This window comes from Pocillopora damicornis, chromosome 13 (genome assembly GCF_964200805.1).
Source record: "Pocillopora damicornis chromosome 13, jaPocDami1.2, whole genome shotgun sequence".
NCBI classification, from domain to species: domain Eukaryota; kingdom Metazoa; phylum Cnidaria; class Anthozoa; order Scleractinia; family Pocilloporidae; genus Pocillopora; species Pocillopora damicornis.
The window spans coordinates 15568438-15584488 of record NC_142682.1 but is presented as its reverse complement, the minus strand read 5'-3'; the positions used below and the strand labels follow the sequence as shown (position 1 = coordinate 15584488).

At 37.6% G+C, this 16051-nt stretch overlaps 3 protein-coding genes and 1 long non-coding RNA gene across 5 annotated transcripts; 2 read left to right on the top strand and 2 right to left on the bottom strand.

Moving 5' to 3' along the window:
- Positions 1–1040: 1040 nt before the first annotated feature.
- On the bottom strand, positions 1041–8366 carry LOC149035669 (uncharacterized). 2 transcript variants are annotated; one of them, XM_089190853.1, is made up of 8 exons: positions 8228–8366; positions 6223–6281; positions 4787–5876; positions 4062–4624; positions 3175–3324; positions 2548–2709; positions 2059–2140; positions 1041–1573 (listed from the first exon to the last, which is right to left on the bottom strand). In XM_089190853.1, the coding sequence occupies exons 2-8, from the start codon at positions 6259–6261 to the stop codon at positions 1215–1217; spliced, it is 2445 nt and encodes an 814-aa protein (XP_089046979.1). In that variant the 5' UTR covers positions 6262–6281; positions 8228–8366; the 3' UTR covers positions 1041–1214. The 2 variants fall into 2 exon arrangements, with proteins under 2 accessions (XP_089046979.1, XP_089046978.1); XM_089190852.1 differs by lacking the exon at positions 8228–8366 and adding an exon at positions 6747–6886.
- LOC149035670 (uncharacterized) lies at positions 1206–2740 on the top strand. The gene is made up of 2 exons (XR_016182076.1): positions 1206–1611; positions 2026–2740. It is a non-coding gene; the product is annotated as an uncharacterized LOC149035670 (long non-coding RNA).
- LOC149035668 (uncharacterized) lies at positions 7018–11028 on the top strand. Its single transcript, XM_089190872.1, has 6 exons — positions 7018–7423; positions 7618–7739; positions 8281–8454; positions 8810–8986; positions 9581–9626; positions 10254–11028. The coding sequence occupies exons 1-6, from the start codon at positions 7018–7020 to the stop codon at positions 10568–10570; spliced, it is 1242 nt and encodes a 413-aa protein (XP_089046998.1). The 3' UTR covers positions 10571–11028.
- Positions 11029–11218: 190 nt separating this feature from the next.
- On the bottom strand, positions 11219–15971 carry LOC113686945 (uncharacterized). Its single transcript, XM_089190857.1, has 7 exons — positions 15671–15971; positions 13742–14873; positions 12870–13441; positions 12329–12472; positions 11973–12137; positions 11593–11641; positions 11219–11385 (listed from the first exon to the last, which is right to left on the bottom strand). Exons 1-7 carry the CDS (start codon positions 15713–15715, stop codon positions 11276–11278), a joined length of 2217 nt encoding a protein of 738 aa, XP_089046983.1. The 5' UTR covers positions 15716–15971; the 3' UTR covers positions 11219–11275.
- Positions 15972–16051: the final 80 nt, after the last annotated feature.

The following is a 16051-nucleotide window of genomic DNA, read 5'->3' as shown; positions in this document are numbered from 1 at the left end:
TCCTTCAAGAATTCTTGTGATTCCTTCACGTACCTTTAACTTTAAAGAAAACGCGTAGGTCGTTATCATTCTGCGCGGCGTTCAAAATGAAAATGAAACCGTTCCTGTTCAACTGCTAACGGTGCCCAAGGAAAATTTCACACCTGATGTGTGTTGAAACAGGTCATAAGTTGAGACAGCCCTTGCAAAGTGTTAGCAGCCTCGATCCTTCTACATGAGAAATGAAACGAAAATCATACGAGACACTAACGCCGCCAGGCGAAATTCAGAGCAAAGAGTGTAATAACGAATCAGCGTTTCTGAATATTAGGGTAACTGAAGTCCATTCGACAAAAATTGGCTTGGGTTGAAATTTGCGGCGGTGTGTGTTTTCCATAATTACATATGTAAACAAAGCAGCTGTGATAAAAGGACCCGTTTTGTGTGAGTGTGGTCTAAATTGGACATTAAGACATCGATTTTAAGGATTTCATGGAATGTTATGAATACAAAGGACTTTATCGGAGAAATAGAAGACCCAAGGAAGTAATGTCTTTCAGCTCAGGCATCGTGCTTTGGAAATTTTGTTTCTCTCTTTTATTCAATTTTCACTCTTTTTCCATAGTTTTGTTTGTTTGTTGTTGTCGTTGTTGTTTTAATTTTTCTTCGTATTTTTTGTTTAATATTTCTTATTTTTAAATCAACTGATATGTAAGGCGGACAATTTCAAAAGCAGTGCACTAATATTTTACTGTGCGTGTGTAAGTTGCTTAACTTGGAACATTACTGTGGGAATTATTCACTTATTAAATATCATAGCAGGGACAGTTGTCAACTCTGAATTCATAACCATTGGTCTTACAGAAAAGTGTACAACGTTTCACACTACTAAATTATATGCATACTAGGCATTTATAATATCATTATAGCCTGTATTTCATTGAAGTGCTACTGGCTATAAATTGATGGCAATCAAGGAAATTTGACTTGTGATACGAACTTCCGTTTTTCATTTTTTCTCACCACAGATCCCAAAGCTTAAGAGACATTCTCATTACAAATGCTATTATGCACTGACTTTATTCTTCAAACTGACATCTTTCTTAACTTTAAGTTTAACATCGATCTCTGAAGCAGTGACCTTGTTAACTAAACCACAACCAAATTATAAGTTTAATTTCATTAATATCCTATACGTAAAAGTGCTAGTGTATATTCACATTTTAGTGGACTTTTCATGCAAGACTGTTCTCAAGGATTGGCTCGTATAAATAAGGTTCAAGGATTACTACAACATCGAAGCGCTGAATATTTCTTGCTTGAAGGATCTGCACTAATTCTGCGACTGTAAAAAGCGGCGACTTGACTATCAACGCCTCCAACATCACCATGCAAGGACTTCCTTCAGGAGTTAACATCTCATCTCTAAAACGCTGAATTTCTTGCTCCTTGAATCCAAGGGATGCTCCAACATGTCGCCAGTTGCCAACTCCTTTAAGGGGCCTATCCAGGGTCACGCAAACAGTACGAAAAACTTCTTTTGGGAGTTTTTCAAGACGAAGGGACGCCTTTTCTTCATTGACAATCACTGGATCTACAAAACAAATTTATTGGTTATGAAGTGCAGCACAGGTAATACTGTTCACTAAATTGAAATTATCAATTATCAATCAGTTTGAGATAATACTTCCCCCCCCTCCCAAAAAAAAGTATGAAGAATGAAATACTGTGAGGAGAAAGGAGGGGAGAGCGCATTTGCGCGATGTGACCAAAAAACGGCTGTTAAACAGACTTAACCCTTTAACTCCCAGAAGTGATTAACATGTTACTTCTCCCTATAGTATTCATACATTATCCAGCAAGCAGGTAATGAGAATACTCAAAGTTATGGGTAAAAGTTGTCATCTTGATCTAACACCAAATTTTCCCACCTACTAGCTTTACAAGAAAATGTGTGGCAGCTAGAGGGGAGAATTAACAACCAGACCTTGGGAATTAAAGGGTTAACTCTATCTGATGTTGAGAAAAATATTCATGTTATTTTAGAACGCCCAATGACGCCACAGCATATGGCCTTACCACACAAGTTCCTGCCTGTCACTAAACAATGGCGGTCACTACTGAAGCTTGGTTGCTGCTCCTGAGACCTCCTAAATGGGTCCTGAAGGAATAGGTACATTTTTAAAATCATGGAAAGTTAGGCAGTTATGTTAGACCAAGCTACAAGAACACTCAAAAACAACATTCAAAATTTATCAATCTACTAATTAAAATTACATATAATCATGCTAAGACCCATACAAAAGAAAATAAAGAAACATTGACTTCTGACTTAATATCAGTGAGGCTTAATGTTTGCTTTTGTATAGTGGTTTCAAAATTACACATCAGTCAAATTACACAATGCACACAAGAAGTCTTAGAAATTGAGAGTTTAAAAAGTTTAAATAAGTAGAAAAGCTCTAGTTTCCAAGTAAGACTCATGTTAACTAAACTAATTGCCAATTTTTTTTTCAAGCTTTATGAATAATGCTTTAAATTAATAATTTACCACAAAATGACACCTACCTCTTTAATTGAGGCAACTGCACAAATGGTTGTTGTTGTTTCTTCAGCTGTTAGTTCAAATACACAAAGGAAATCTCTGTTGCGGCCATTGTCATGTTTAAAAAGTATTTCTGCCTTAGGTATTGTGTGATAAGATTCCTTCAAACTCTTTTGTGTAATACTCTGTGATTAAAAGAAAACAAGTCAAGTGAAATTTCATTCTTCTCTATTTTGAAATGGAAATATTAACACAGATGATCAATGATACAATATAATAGTAATCCCTATACATATGATCCCCTGCAATCAACCAACTGCTTCCCCTTTCCAGTTCTTTAACTGCACTTTTCATTCTTTACAGCTGCCACATTTCCATAATAGAAAATATCTAGTACCTTTATGTGTACTCTCAGTTGATTAATTCTTGTGCATCCATTACACAGAAAAACACACTTAATAATTTAATACACACTGATGGTTTCTTCCCTTTACAGTAATTTCTTATTTAAATAAGAAAACATCTAAAAAACCTAATGCAACTACCTCTTTAATCCAAAATAGGAGTGGGACCGGGTTCAAAGGGATGTTTGAAAAAAACTACAAAAGTAGAGTAATAGAGAAAGTAATAAACTGCACTTGTGGAGCTACCTCTGGTTTAATGTCTCCAACAGTCCACCCCTCCACTGGTTCTTTTACAGAAATCTTGATATCAGTTTTGATCATCACAGTTTCAACATAGAGAGACTGGGGGGAACCCAACAAGATTCTTCCATTTGACCTCTCCTCTTGCATGATTTTCTGGAAAAATGAAATATAGGTTTATAAAGCAATCTGTACATTCTAACAATCATTTAATACTGATTACGAAACCATACACAAACAATGACTGAAAATATATGAAAACCATGTATGTGCACTGTGGTTGAAGAGATGGATATAGAAGTGATCCTCACAGTTATGGACACTACTGAACTAGTAGTTGAAATAAGGCCTGAAAAAATTCAGGCCCCTACAGGACCCATAACCTCTGCGATACCAGTGCAGCACTCTACCTACTGAGCTAACAAGCCAACTGGGAGCTGGATCCAAATAAACCTTCCAAGTGGTGAATAATGACTGTAAATTAATATTAGAAAATCATATATGTGCACAAATTGAGATTTGTCTTCTGTACGAGTGTTATGTGGTTTACTTTTTTTTTTCTGTTTTTCATCCAGTACTGGTTATGTTAGAGAGATATGACTCAAGTTGTATGCCTTAGATAAATTATATTTTGGTTTCAGATTAACTCTAAGCTTGCTCCCATTCTCCACCCTATGAAGAGTAAAATTCTAGCATACCAGTAGTTTAGGGAAGTATATTTACCCACCATTACCTGTCTCTAATGAGACATTCCCTAAAAAAAAAAAACCAGTCTGTTTAGGGAACTTTAAAAATTTCAAATAAAAATAACATTCATCAGTGTTCATACACCTTTTATATTGACCAAACTGAAGTATTAGTTGACTAAGTATAAACAAATGTATAATTGGTACCTCTAATGATGCCTCACAGTCATCAAAGACATATAAGTATGCTGTGTAGTCCACACCAACAGTACCTTCTCCACCAAAAACAGCAGACTGAAGGCGCTTCTTTGTTGGTCTGTCATTGGCCAAGGATGTACCAATGACTACATAGGAGGTAAGACTATCCACTTGAAAGCTGACTTCATTATTATGGACTTCAAACAGATTTTCCTCCCTCCATACGATGGATTCATTATGTAGTCTAGAGCTTTTTAATTTGATTTCCCAGCCATTACTAAAAAGCACTAGCGCACTGTGTGGTATCTTGATCTGTACTGGTTTGGATAGTTGGAACCCATAAGGGTGAAATTTTATCACAGGGCTAAGCTGCACTTCACCAGATTGAAGAGGCACCATGATACAGTTAACATCCCAACATATCTCTAATCTTATTCCTTGAGCATCACTGAAAAAACTCTGTGTATCCCTGAACTGGACTAAAACACCTGATTTATCAAAAGATAAAGTTTCCTGTGCTCCATGAGCTATTGGCTTCTCCAGTGATATTGAGTGACTCTGGCCTTGAGACACTGAAAGAAAATTACATGACAAGCTAAAGGTGTAGTATTGGTGAATCAAATCAGCTCACTTACCACAGGTACCTTAAAATAGGTGCAAACTAGATTACACCAGGTAAACATTCACCAAAGTGATTTATGGTCAAATATTATGCACTGATGATAAAACCTCACCTTCCTCTGAAGATCGCTGCAACTGAGAATAGAAAAATCCACTAAGAGAACCTCTACTCTTTTTGTACTGCAAGTATCCCAACAAAACCAATACCATGATTACAAAAAATATCCCTACTATCACCACAGTCAATGATGTAGATTTCTGTTGAATGATGGTCCAAGTTGTGCTTTGTTCCTGACATACTGTGATGGATCTTTGAGTATAACTACATTGTGTACTCTTTGGCATTTTCTTTCTCACACATTCTGGGATTTGAACATCTTGTTCATCACCACAGCAGGCAGAACATGGCTTGCATTCTGTTCCATTTATACTATAAAATCCTTTGTCACAATTTCCACAAACCCTATCATGTGTCAGATTACAGGTTGTCAGTTCAATCTGTCCAAATGAACAAGTAGAGCATGGCTTGCAAGAGTGTGTACCTGGACTTTCAGAATATGTTTCACCAAGAGAGCAATTCATACATTTGACATTGTCAAAACTCTCTAGTATATGTCCACTTCCACATGGTATAGACGGTGATGTTCCTGCCGGACAGATCCTACAGGCCACACATTGTGCACTACCTCTTTTGTTTGTTACAACAAGGTACTGATCATCTCTACATTTTGGTGTTTGACAATTAACAGCATTGGCATCACATTGTTTATAGTATGGCATGTTTTTACATTCATCTTTCACGCTATTGCTTATACCAGTGTGGTTGGGAAGAAATGAGCAACAAAAGGAACATGGCTTACAATCTCCAGTTAACCCTTCACTATAGAAGCCTTTTTCACATTTTCCGCACTTTGAATTTGATGTCAAATTACATTTATGGAGGACTTTTTCGTGCTGAGCACAAATCCCACATGACCTGCAAGATTCAGTATTATGAGCACCAGAATATGTTTTTCCAAGCTCACATTTTTTGCAATCAATGTGGGTACCATATTTGACCTCACTGTAACATTGTGGAGTCAAGCCATATCCAGGAGGGCACTTGCGGCAATTAACACATGACCAGTTACCCATCACATCTTCAACTTTAAACTGGTTGTACCTACATCGAAGTGAATAACTGCTAGAACATAGAAATATAACCTGGAAGATAAAAACACAAAATATGAAATAATTTAAGCAAACTGCAGGAAAGTTTCATCATGTTTGGAAAATCTCATACTGATACAACTCTGTTCCAAAATGGATGAAAAGTGTATTGCGCTGTTTGCTTTATCGAATCTAACCTAGAGATCTGGCATGCACTCTGCCAAGCTAAAGCAAGACTGATCAACACATTCACTTAAGTTGGCCTATTAACTTAACAGTTTTTGCAGTGGCAACTGATGTCTGTGATTACTTTTATTCCTAAGTCTTTCCGAGGTCAATTGACCACTATATCTGTAGCAACGTTGACAGTAAGTCTAATCAAGGGGAAATTAATACTCACAACGAACAGGAACAAGGAAAGTGGCGATGCCTTCGCCATGCTCAGACCACGAAAACTCCCTGTAAAAGAAAGGAAGACCTCTGTAAAAACGCAACTCTGTTTAATACAACAATGCACACTAGGAAATAGTGGTGGGATCAAACATTTCGTTAATTCCTCTACAATTGCTTACTCAGCACATGCTTCACAAAAATGATTACGCAGCACAATTTTATGCATAATCTTCCTTGCGTTTTTTTTCCAGCAAAAAATGCTTAAAATGTAAATCATCCATCACATAAATAGCACCTCTGAATTTCGTATTTTTAATCTCTTTTCGAAAATAGGAGCAACCATAACAAATTCAACGTAAACATCAAACATTTTAAACGCTTTTGAGGTAGGGCCATGTTTATTACGACGGTTACCTTACGCGTCTACCCGAAACAAAACAAAAGGCTCTAATTTTGTTGGATCAAACTACATTCTACATGCTTTCAACGATCTTCTTGATATCAAAGATATAAAAAGAAGTCATTACTTACAATTTAAAATTGAAAAAGTGAACAATTAACGTGATTCCTCGACAGCAATTCTTGTACGTGCGGGTTCCACTGAACCTTGCCCCAATCTTTGCGTCTCGAAAATTTGCATAACCGTATCATGAATAGCCGAGTCGGGGATTCCCCTACGAGATTGCATCACGTTCGGAGGAGTAGTAAGGAAGGTGCTTAGCTTGCTATTTTTTTTTCGAAGTCATTGTGGGCTTCATTCAATTCAATTCAAAGATGGCAATAGCATGAAGACTGTTCCCTAATGAGTGGAAACGACCGGTTTGATTATGGGAAGGCTGTCGACGCAAATTGTGCCAATTGTGGAGTTGTACAGATTCCTTCTACGGTGCAGTTTATCATTCTATGCCCACTATGCAACGGGGATCTTATTCCGAACACTGCCAACTCGCACTCACAAAGGAGATGCACAGAAAATCGGGAGCAAAACGTAATTCTCCGAGATTATAACGAAGATATGGAGAACACACCAATGTCTCTAGCACATTTGAGCTTATCGACAGATGAAAACGCTTCTGGTTTACCACTAAAGGAGCACTCTGAAGAACGTTCAAGTTTAGGAAAAGCAAACACTTATACAAGTAAACTTTCTAAAACTCCGACCGAAGGTAATGACGAAAACGGAAAAAACGACTTGTGCCAGACTTGTGGTAGGTGGTCTATGTAACAATTATGACGAAGAAATCAAATTAACAACTACATATCGACTGAATAGTTAAATTTCTGCCTTGTCACTCCTTCTGAACCGATAAAAATTTCAACTGACTTCCAGTTAATGAGCATCAGAAAAGACCAACACGGATCACAATCATCTCAGACATCTTTGCTCTTTATGTTATTTTAGGGGAGTTGAAGTCGAACCATGAATGTCTGTCGTGCTTCATAGCAATATTCAAGCGAGGAGTTCTCTCTGGAAAAAATCGAAGCCATGTCGTCTATGTTATTCCGAGGGAAAAATTCGATTTGGTAAGATACCGAGCGTCTAGTTAGAAAAATTCAAGGTCTCCTCAAAACCTAAACGAAAAAGGTAACCCTTTTAACCCCCAAGATCTGATTGTCATGTCTCCCTTAGAGCTGCTATACATTTCCTTTCGAATTAGTTCGGATAATTTGGTGTTAATTCAAGACAACAACTTCTACATCATACGTTTGAGTATTCTCGTAACCTTTTTGCTGGATGATGTACGGATATTACGCGGAAAAGTTACATGTTAATCACTTCTGAGAGTTAAAGGAGTAACGTGAGGTACATTGCTTACTAAATCCAAACTCGCACAATTGCTTCTCGACACTCTACGACGCCTACAATAGGGTACACTTAATTACATAAACGGAAAATTAATAATACCGGTCAAGAGAACCTCACAAGAGTTATCAGATCACTATTAAATATTGGGTTGAGAACTTGAAAAAAAATTTGATTCAAGATAACGAAAACATAAATTGACACCAACCTTTTGGTGGTTAATGCATTTCATATATGACAACACGTCTTTCGATTTCCCAGGTGTACGACAAAATCGCTCAAAATGAAGCAGCTGCTTATGAAGGAACTGAGATCGCTGTGATAGATGAGAAAGGATCCTTGTTCGCCTATCATCCTCAAATGGCAATCCAAAGTGAGGTAACAATCATCTCTGAAATGGATTGTGGCGAATGTTTTGCCTTGGTCAGTCCTACGGTAGGTAACACTTTTTCTCCTAAAAAATTTTCGGTCCGAGTTATAATATTGCATTCTAATTTACTTTCTAGCATAAATTTGTTTGAATACCCTAGTTAGCCTAGTTAGCAGTAAGTGCTTAACTCCGCATAGAGAGATGCAGGTTTATCCAGGGCCAGGGGTTGACAACCACAATACAATTTAATAGTGGCTTACCCACTGTAATTAACCTGCTCAGTGTTGGGTTTGACTCTACCATAGAACCTACGGTATACAACTCTTCTGAAAATAGGTTGGCTGGGCACCCTGTTTGCATTCTGCAATCTGTAAGTGCAAGTTTGGCTGAAAAATCTGTGAATCGATTCTTTTTTAATAGTCAACCACCATTGGCGTCCAACATCTACTTGCAAAAAGTGAGGAGAGGTTATTTCCTGGCGCTTGTGTCAAGCTGGTCACTACATATGTTGGAGAACAAAACACTCTTCGTGAAGACAAAGTCAGGATGGCACTGCTTAGTGGAAAAGCGAGACTGGTCATTCTCATTCCTACCAAGGTATGGCTTTAGTACTAGTGATGTCTTAATAATAAAACTTCTGTGTTCGTATTGATTGAATCTCCCAAAAAAAAAAAATGAAAATTTTTTTCCTCCTCAGAACTGATAACATTCATATAATTTCCTCTCTTCATTCACAACCTCATTATTAAAAATTGCGAGTGCACTTACCACTCCAATTTGGCTTTACATAACAATATTTTATTTAATTGCTATTAACAACTGGTTATCAATTAATCAATCAATTGCTTTTATTCATGATCTTCTTATTAGTGTTTTCAGAGTTCCCTACTGACAGCAGTCTTGCGACTGGAGGTGTTACCTCTTAAGATAGTCAGTTGTTTCAAGTTGTAAATATCAAAAGAAACCAACATAAAGAACCCAATGATTTTCAGTCGGCAAAACGTTTTTTAGAATCTTATAGAGAGCTTCTCTTCCTACAACACGTTGAAGTGCTAATTGCTGCTAGTAGTTGGATTATGACAATCCACGAGAGGTACTTCCTGGTTAACAATCATATGATTTTAACCTCCCACAATTGCGTGTAAAACCCAGAAAGCACTAATCAATAAAGGTAACTCTCTGTATTCTTAGGTTCATCATACGCCAACCGATGGCCTTGAGAGTCAAAACTATTCAGGTACAAAACTTAAAATTTAATTCACAAGTCCAGTTGGAATTTTTGTGATATAAGATTACCCTATGGAGCTTTACCTAGGTCTTAATTACAAGTCAAGTAAGGTTCTGGTGTTTTGACTTGCCAAATATCAAGCACTCAGGTCAGGGAACAGAAAAGCTCAATTGTTATGTGGGAATATCAAGGTAGATAGATGGATACTTTAGATAGATACATACATAGATAGATAGACAGTCGAACAGATAGATAGATAGAGAGATAGATAAATATATATATATATATATATATATATATATATATATATATATATAGATAGATAGATGGGTAGGTAGGTAGGTAGGTAGGTAGGTAGGTAGGTAGGTAGGTAGGTAGGTAGGTAGGTAGGTAGGTAGGTAGGTAGGTAGGTAGGTAGGTAGGTAGGTAGGTAGGTAGGTAGGTAGGTAGGTAGGTAGGTAGGTAGGTAGGTAGATAGATAGATAGATAGATAGAGAGAGAGAGAGAGAGAGAGAGAGAGAGAGAGAGAGAGAGAGAGAGAGAGATAGATAGAAAGAAAGAAAAATAGATGGCAGGATAGTTGTGTTTATTTAAAAAAAAAATGTTCACTGATCCTTTTCATTTCCCATTTCAAAGTTACGGGTATGCCAAAACTGGACCGAGACGCCCTTCAAAGCTGTCACGTAGATCTTATTGCCAATATTGGGGACTTTGCATCGTTATGTGCCTATCTTTATCAATACAATATCTTGACGGCCGATGATAAGGCACTTCTACGAAGTTTTCCACGTCCATCAGATGGCATCGATCACTTGCTAATGATGATACCCAGAAAAGGGAATATTTTAGACATTTTCATACGTATCTTGCAGCAATCACGAGAAAATCAAGAAGCTGCCAAACGTTTAGTGTTGAAACGTCTACAGTTACACAGAAAGACAGAGAGTAAATGACTTAATGTGTGATTGAATACATTTTAAAAATTGGTTGTTCACTACTCGACACAATGTTTCATCACAACTAGTTTTTCACAGGAAACAACACTCTGTCGTTATACACATTAATAACCAGGCAATAACTCCTGCTTTGTACACATTACTTAAAAATTTATTAGCTTAAGATGTACAACCTCTGATATCCTCTATTCAGGACTTCAAACGCCTTATCCTGAACACTTTTTAAGATAAACTACTACTAACGAAGTAATATGAATTAATACCTGGCAAAGAGTTTCATCTAGGAGTGAGAGAATTTCAGATGTTAAGATCCCTTAACGTACCAAATTATCTGTGAACTTTTTACTTACCTTTTTGAACATTTTTGTGAAATATGTCAGCAAGATTCTATCCCTATCTTGGTTTTTTGTCTTACTCAGTCGATTAAATTAAAACAAAAGGAAATATACACAGTATAATGCCTCTAGTCTATGGACACTGAAGTTCACTCAATGGAACCTCATCTCTGATGATTATCAGGTTGAGTTCAGGTTGAGTTCAGGTTGAGTTCAGGTTGAGTTCAGGTTGAGTTCAGGTTGAGTTCAGGTTGAGTTCAGGTTGAGTTCAGGTTGAGTTCAGGTTGAGTTCAGGTTGAGTTCAGGTTGAGTTCAGGTTGAGTTCAGGTTGAGTTCAGGTTGAGTTCAGGTTGAGTTCAGGTTGAGTTCAGGTTGAGTATAAAGCTGGCAACTGAATGATGCAGTCAGAAATTTCTTTCTCTTTTCCCTTTCCACTCTTTACAACAGTGATATCTGCGATACTTGTGACTTGATTTCCTTATGAAGGAAGAAAGTAATAGTTGTGATTACTGGGAAGAAAACATCAGTTCCCCTACAGGAACAAAGTTCCTTGCATTTTCAAGTAGTTTTTTACTTCAAAAGAATAATAACTGACAACTGTACGACTCTATCCAGCTATACTGACCTTCATCCATTTGAAGGCTACTAAAACCTAACACCTCTCAGTAAGTGTAAACAACTCACCATTCATGGCATTTGCAATCAAGCTCTGATTCGTATACCAGCTTGGATCCTACAATGAAACAAATGGAAAATTAGAGCTCTTTCAGTTGTCATATCTCTCAATCCAAAAAATCAGAAAAACCCTGCGTTGGCTGGTAAACTCTCATTGGTGTTGTGGATTAAATTTGACAACTTTCATTGACCCATTCATATCTTCAAATTATTAGTTTCTGGTTCTAAACACAAATATGACCCCAAGCAAGAAGAAGACTAACTATAGGTGACCAAATCCTCATTAAAATAGACTACAACAGAGGCCATTGTGTCTCCTGCAGATTAATTCACTGAAATTTAAAATATATCTATATTTTGTGCTATAAAATGTGCTACATAAAATGTACCTCCTTAATAGCAGTGCTTGCATACATCAAAGTTTGATTGGATGCCTGAGTCAAAATAATAGTAGCAAAGAAGCTGCTTTTCTTTTCCATGGATGCTGAGCTAAATACCAGATTGCATCTGGGAGTTGTACTGAAAGAGTTCTTCAGTGATGCATAGCTGATTTTCTAAAAAAAAAGAGAACAAAATGCAAATGTCTTCAAAATCATCAAGAGATAGCAAAACTTTTAGGGATCTGAAAAGAAAGTTAATTATCAAGTTCACAATTTTAAGATCTTCAGTAAAGCTTGAAAGTTTCCATTTTTCTCAGAATCTTTCTCTGTTGTTGCACGACACTCAAACAATGACTGCAAAATACCATTTGGTGACCACTCTTTAGCTTCCAGCCGTCAATATCCTTCACACCAATTTCTACATCCTCTCCATGAATCACAGAAAAATCAAGAGATTCAACTGATGACATGAACTTTCCTCCTTCCTTTTTCTCCTCCCTCATAACATTCTGTGGAGCAAAGGTCACACAATTTTGTTAAAATTCATTACTTACAGAAATAGATCTAACAAAATTATATAACATAAGTAACCATGATTGGAAGTTGGGATTCTTTATGAACTAGACTGGCACAAATTAAAAATCAAATTACATATACTTGTAAATACCTTAAGAATCCTAGTTAAGACTTCAATTTTGTACAAAAACAGATTGCCACAGCTGGGTAAGATGTCACAAGGTATGAAACACCTGTCCTCTTACTGAACAATTGAAAGAAATTTTATATATGAAAGAGATCTTTTGGTCTCTTTGACGCTGAAATTCAGGGAGAAATTTCAATACCCTTACCATTGTCAATTCAGTCCTATCTATGGAGAGAATCTGTTTTTTATCCTCAAAAGCTTACCTCAAATGACCACTCGCAGTCATCAAAACAGTACAATCTCACAACAAGGTCTTCTCCAACTCTGGTGTCACTACAAAATGCCATGACCTTCATTCTCTTGAATACTGGTAAAGATCGCTCTTCACAGTGTCCAACCACTGCAAATGTTGCAAAATAATTTGTTTTAAAGCTAACATGGTTGCTTTTGGGGAGGAATTCTTTTATTCCACATGATTTACTACCCTCCACATAACTTACTACCCATTCATCATTTTTCAACTCCTTCAAAATGATTTTCCACTTATTTGAAGAAAGCACCATGTTTGCACCATGAGGTATCTGAAGCTCAAGGGATTCCGGCAACTGGTTCCTTGAAATAAAAATAAATGCTGGACTTAGTGGAAATTCATCATCCTCAAGTAATCCAGGTAAATCCAGCCCTTCTGGTGTGGCATGCAGTACCAAATCACGTAGCAAGTGTTGAAGAGTAGACCTGTTGTTATCAAGAGAAACAACCTCAACTCCTGTCTTTTCAAATACCATATGACCTGGGCTATGTTGTTTTGGACACTCCAACTCTGCCTCCTTACTACCTAGGAAATAAAATATGCATATGCAAAAATACGCATAAAATTTGTATATTGTAAACACAAGGTAGCTTTTTCAGAAAAACAGTAAGTGAAGACTCCATTTTCTAGTCCTTTCTACAAAACAAATAAAAAATAGAAAACAAAAACAAATAAACAAACAAAAAGTGAAAAGAAGTGGGGTACTCTGTTTTTGTTTAAAACGCTAGGTGTAGTACTCTATACACAAGAGTTTTAAGCCTATAGGCACTGAAAACATAAAGCAATGAATACCAATTAGAGATAATAAATGAATGCTTAACTTACCTGCTAGTGAAGAAGTTTCTGTAATTTCAGCACAGTCCTTCTTTTCCATGAGCTCACAATTGTTTTCTTCATTTGGAAATGGATACTGATAGTTGCCCTCCGATAATGGCACTGAAATGGCAACCCAAATCAGAAAGAAGCATATGCTCAATACAATCAATGTTGTCACCTTGTCAAGTTCGATGGAGTTCACTTCATAGTTTTCTTGTTCTACAGTTTGTAGCTGCCCAAACTGTTCATTTAAGCCCAAAGATGGAATATGAGGCTTAATAGCGAGCCCCTGAGAGTTCTCTGAAGACGCCATTCCTTCCTTTATACAGTTCACGATACTTCGACTGTCGCTAAAACCACAACACCAGAAGCACTGTTCACAAGTTTTTGAGTGGTCGTTCAGATAAAACCCTGGCATGCACTCACCACAAACGGTATTTGATTTAGTGGAACAGTTGGCTAAAACCTTCTGACCAATCGAACAAATTTTGCAAGACTGTAGAACACCCTGCTGATCGACGAAGGTTTCTCCTAAGATCGGAAGTTCACACTTAGGTATCGCACCATCAGTTACAACACTTCCACATGGTTTGGTGAGGCCAAATTCGTCTGAACAAACAGGACAGGGTAAACAGATCTGTTTGCCATCATGCTTTACAATTGTGATCTCATCATACCAACACTTTGCTAAACAGGGTTTTCTCTTGTGGTAGCTGCACGATTGTGTTCGAGGCATCCCTTGCATGAGACATTGTGGGACAACTACGTCCAAATCACCCAAACAACATCCTGAGCAAGGGAGGCATTTGGACAAAGTTTGGTTCTGGTAATACCCATCTGGGCATGGCTTGCAACTACATCGAGTGTTCGAGATTTTAGTGCATCGCTTTATAGTTACTTCATCTGGACTACAGGTTGAACAGGGTTTACAACTCTCAGACGAGTAGGAATCAGAGTAGTAGTCCAAGGCACACTCCTCACACTCAACTTGGGTGCCGATGGTTCTCCTAGTTCCGCAAGGGATTGTTACCTCAGATCCTGGAGGGCATTTGATGCAATCTGTACAAGCGATATTACCATCTGGTAGTTCTACTGCATGTTGGTCTTCTCTGCAAACCCGAGCTGCATTGGCTTGATTGACCTATTGAGGAACACAAATTGGATCAAACAAAGGTTTCTCTAAGCTTAAATTTCATTTGATGTAACTTTTCTGTTTTTTGACATTCGCATTGCAGTTTCCTTTCGCTTGGAAGCACATTAACAACATGAGTAACTATTGCATCTGTAGCCTGCAGAGCAGGCGTCTCATTAGTGCGAGCTAATGTTGTAAGCTCGCGATCGTTTATCCGACCGGCCGTGTTTGACTTGGAGTTAGAGTTTCACTCCCCCACCCCCACCCCTACCCCTCTCCATATTATTGACCGTCGACCGCCCCCTTATTACAAATTTATTTCTCTCCCCAGCCTTTCGCTGCCATTAGAATCAAAGATGGCGGCCATAATTTTCGTTAAGAAATTACTGAGCACTCTCTCGCCAAAATTACGCCTGCTCTGCAGGCTATTACATCAGTGAAACACACCAAAGAATACGTTCATGAAAAGTTCATAGCCTCCAGAGCAGGTGTAATTTTGGCGAGTGAGCGCTCGTCCGGATAGACGATATATGTAACGATAACTAGCCCGCACTAAAAGTACACATGGCTAGCGCATCTTGAAAACTTCGGCCTCAGTCTTAACCGAATTGGTACCGATCAAATTTGACGTACTCTTGCCATTCAAGGCAACTTCTTTTTCTTTTGGGCCCCTCACACCTAAAATAAGCACCATAAACAATACATAACTAGCCCATCTTAACTGTTTGTTTACATCAAGAGGTTTTCACTTCCGCTTAACATCTCACCGTTGCAAGACATGAAATAATATAAGACAATAACCTTACCAAGACGCAGAAGAAAACAAAGTGTCTAAGTTGACAAATTTCCATTTCTTTGACCTCAACGGCTACCTTGATTTTACAAATGCAGAAAATCAGTTGATTAGAAGAGACGCTGTTGATCCTCTACCAGTAACAAATATATCGACCAAAACCTACAAAAGTGGATATTTGTTTAAACGCCACTGGATGAATGTTTCGACTGATTGCTAGATCTCCCTTATAAAATGGAAGGAGTTGAACCACTGAAAATTTGCTGTTCTTTGAGGAAGTCAGAATATTGAATATACTTAATCCTTTCGTTTTCGAGGGGGTTTCCCCGACCTTTGTTTCATTCAGCCAATAAGGGAAAGGAAACGACACTTAGCCAATAAAAGGGGGCTTATA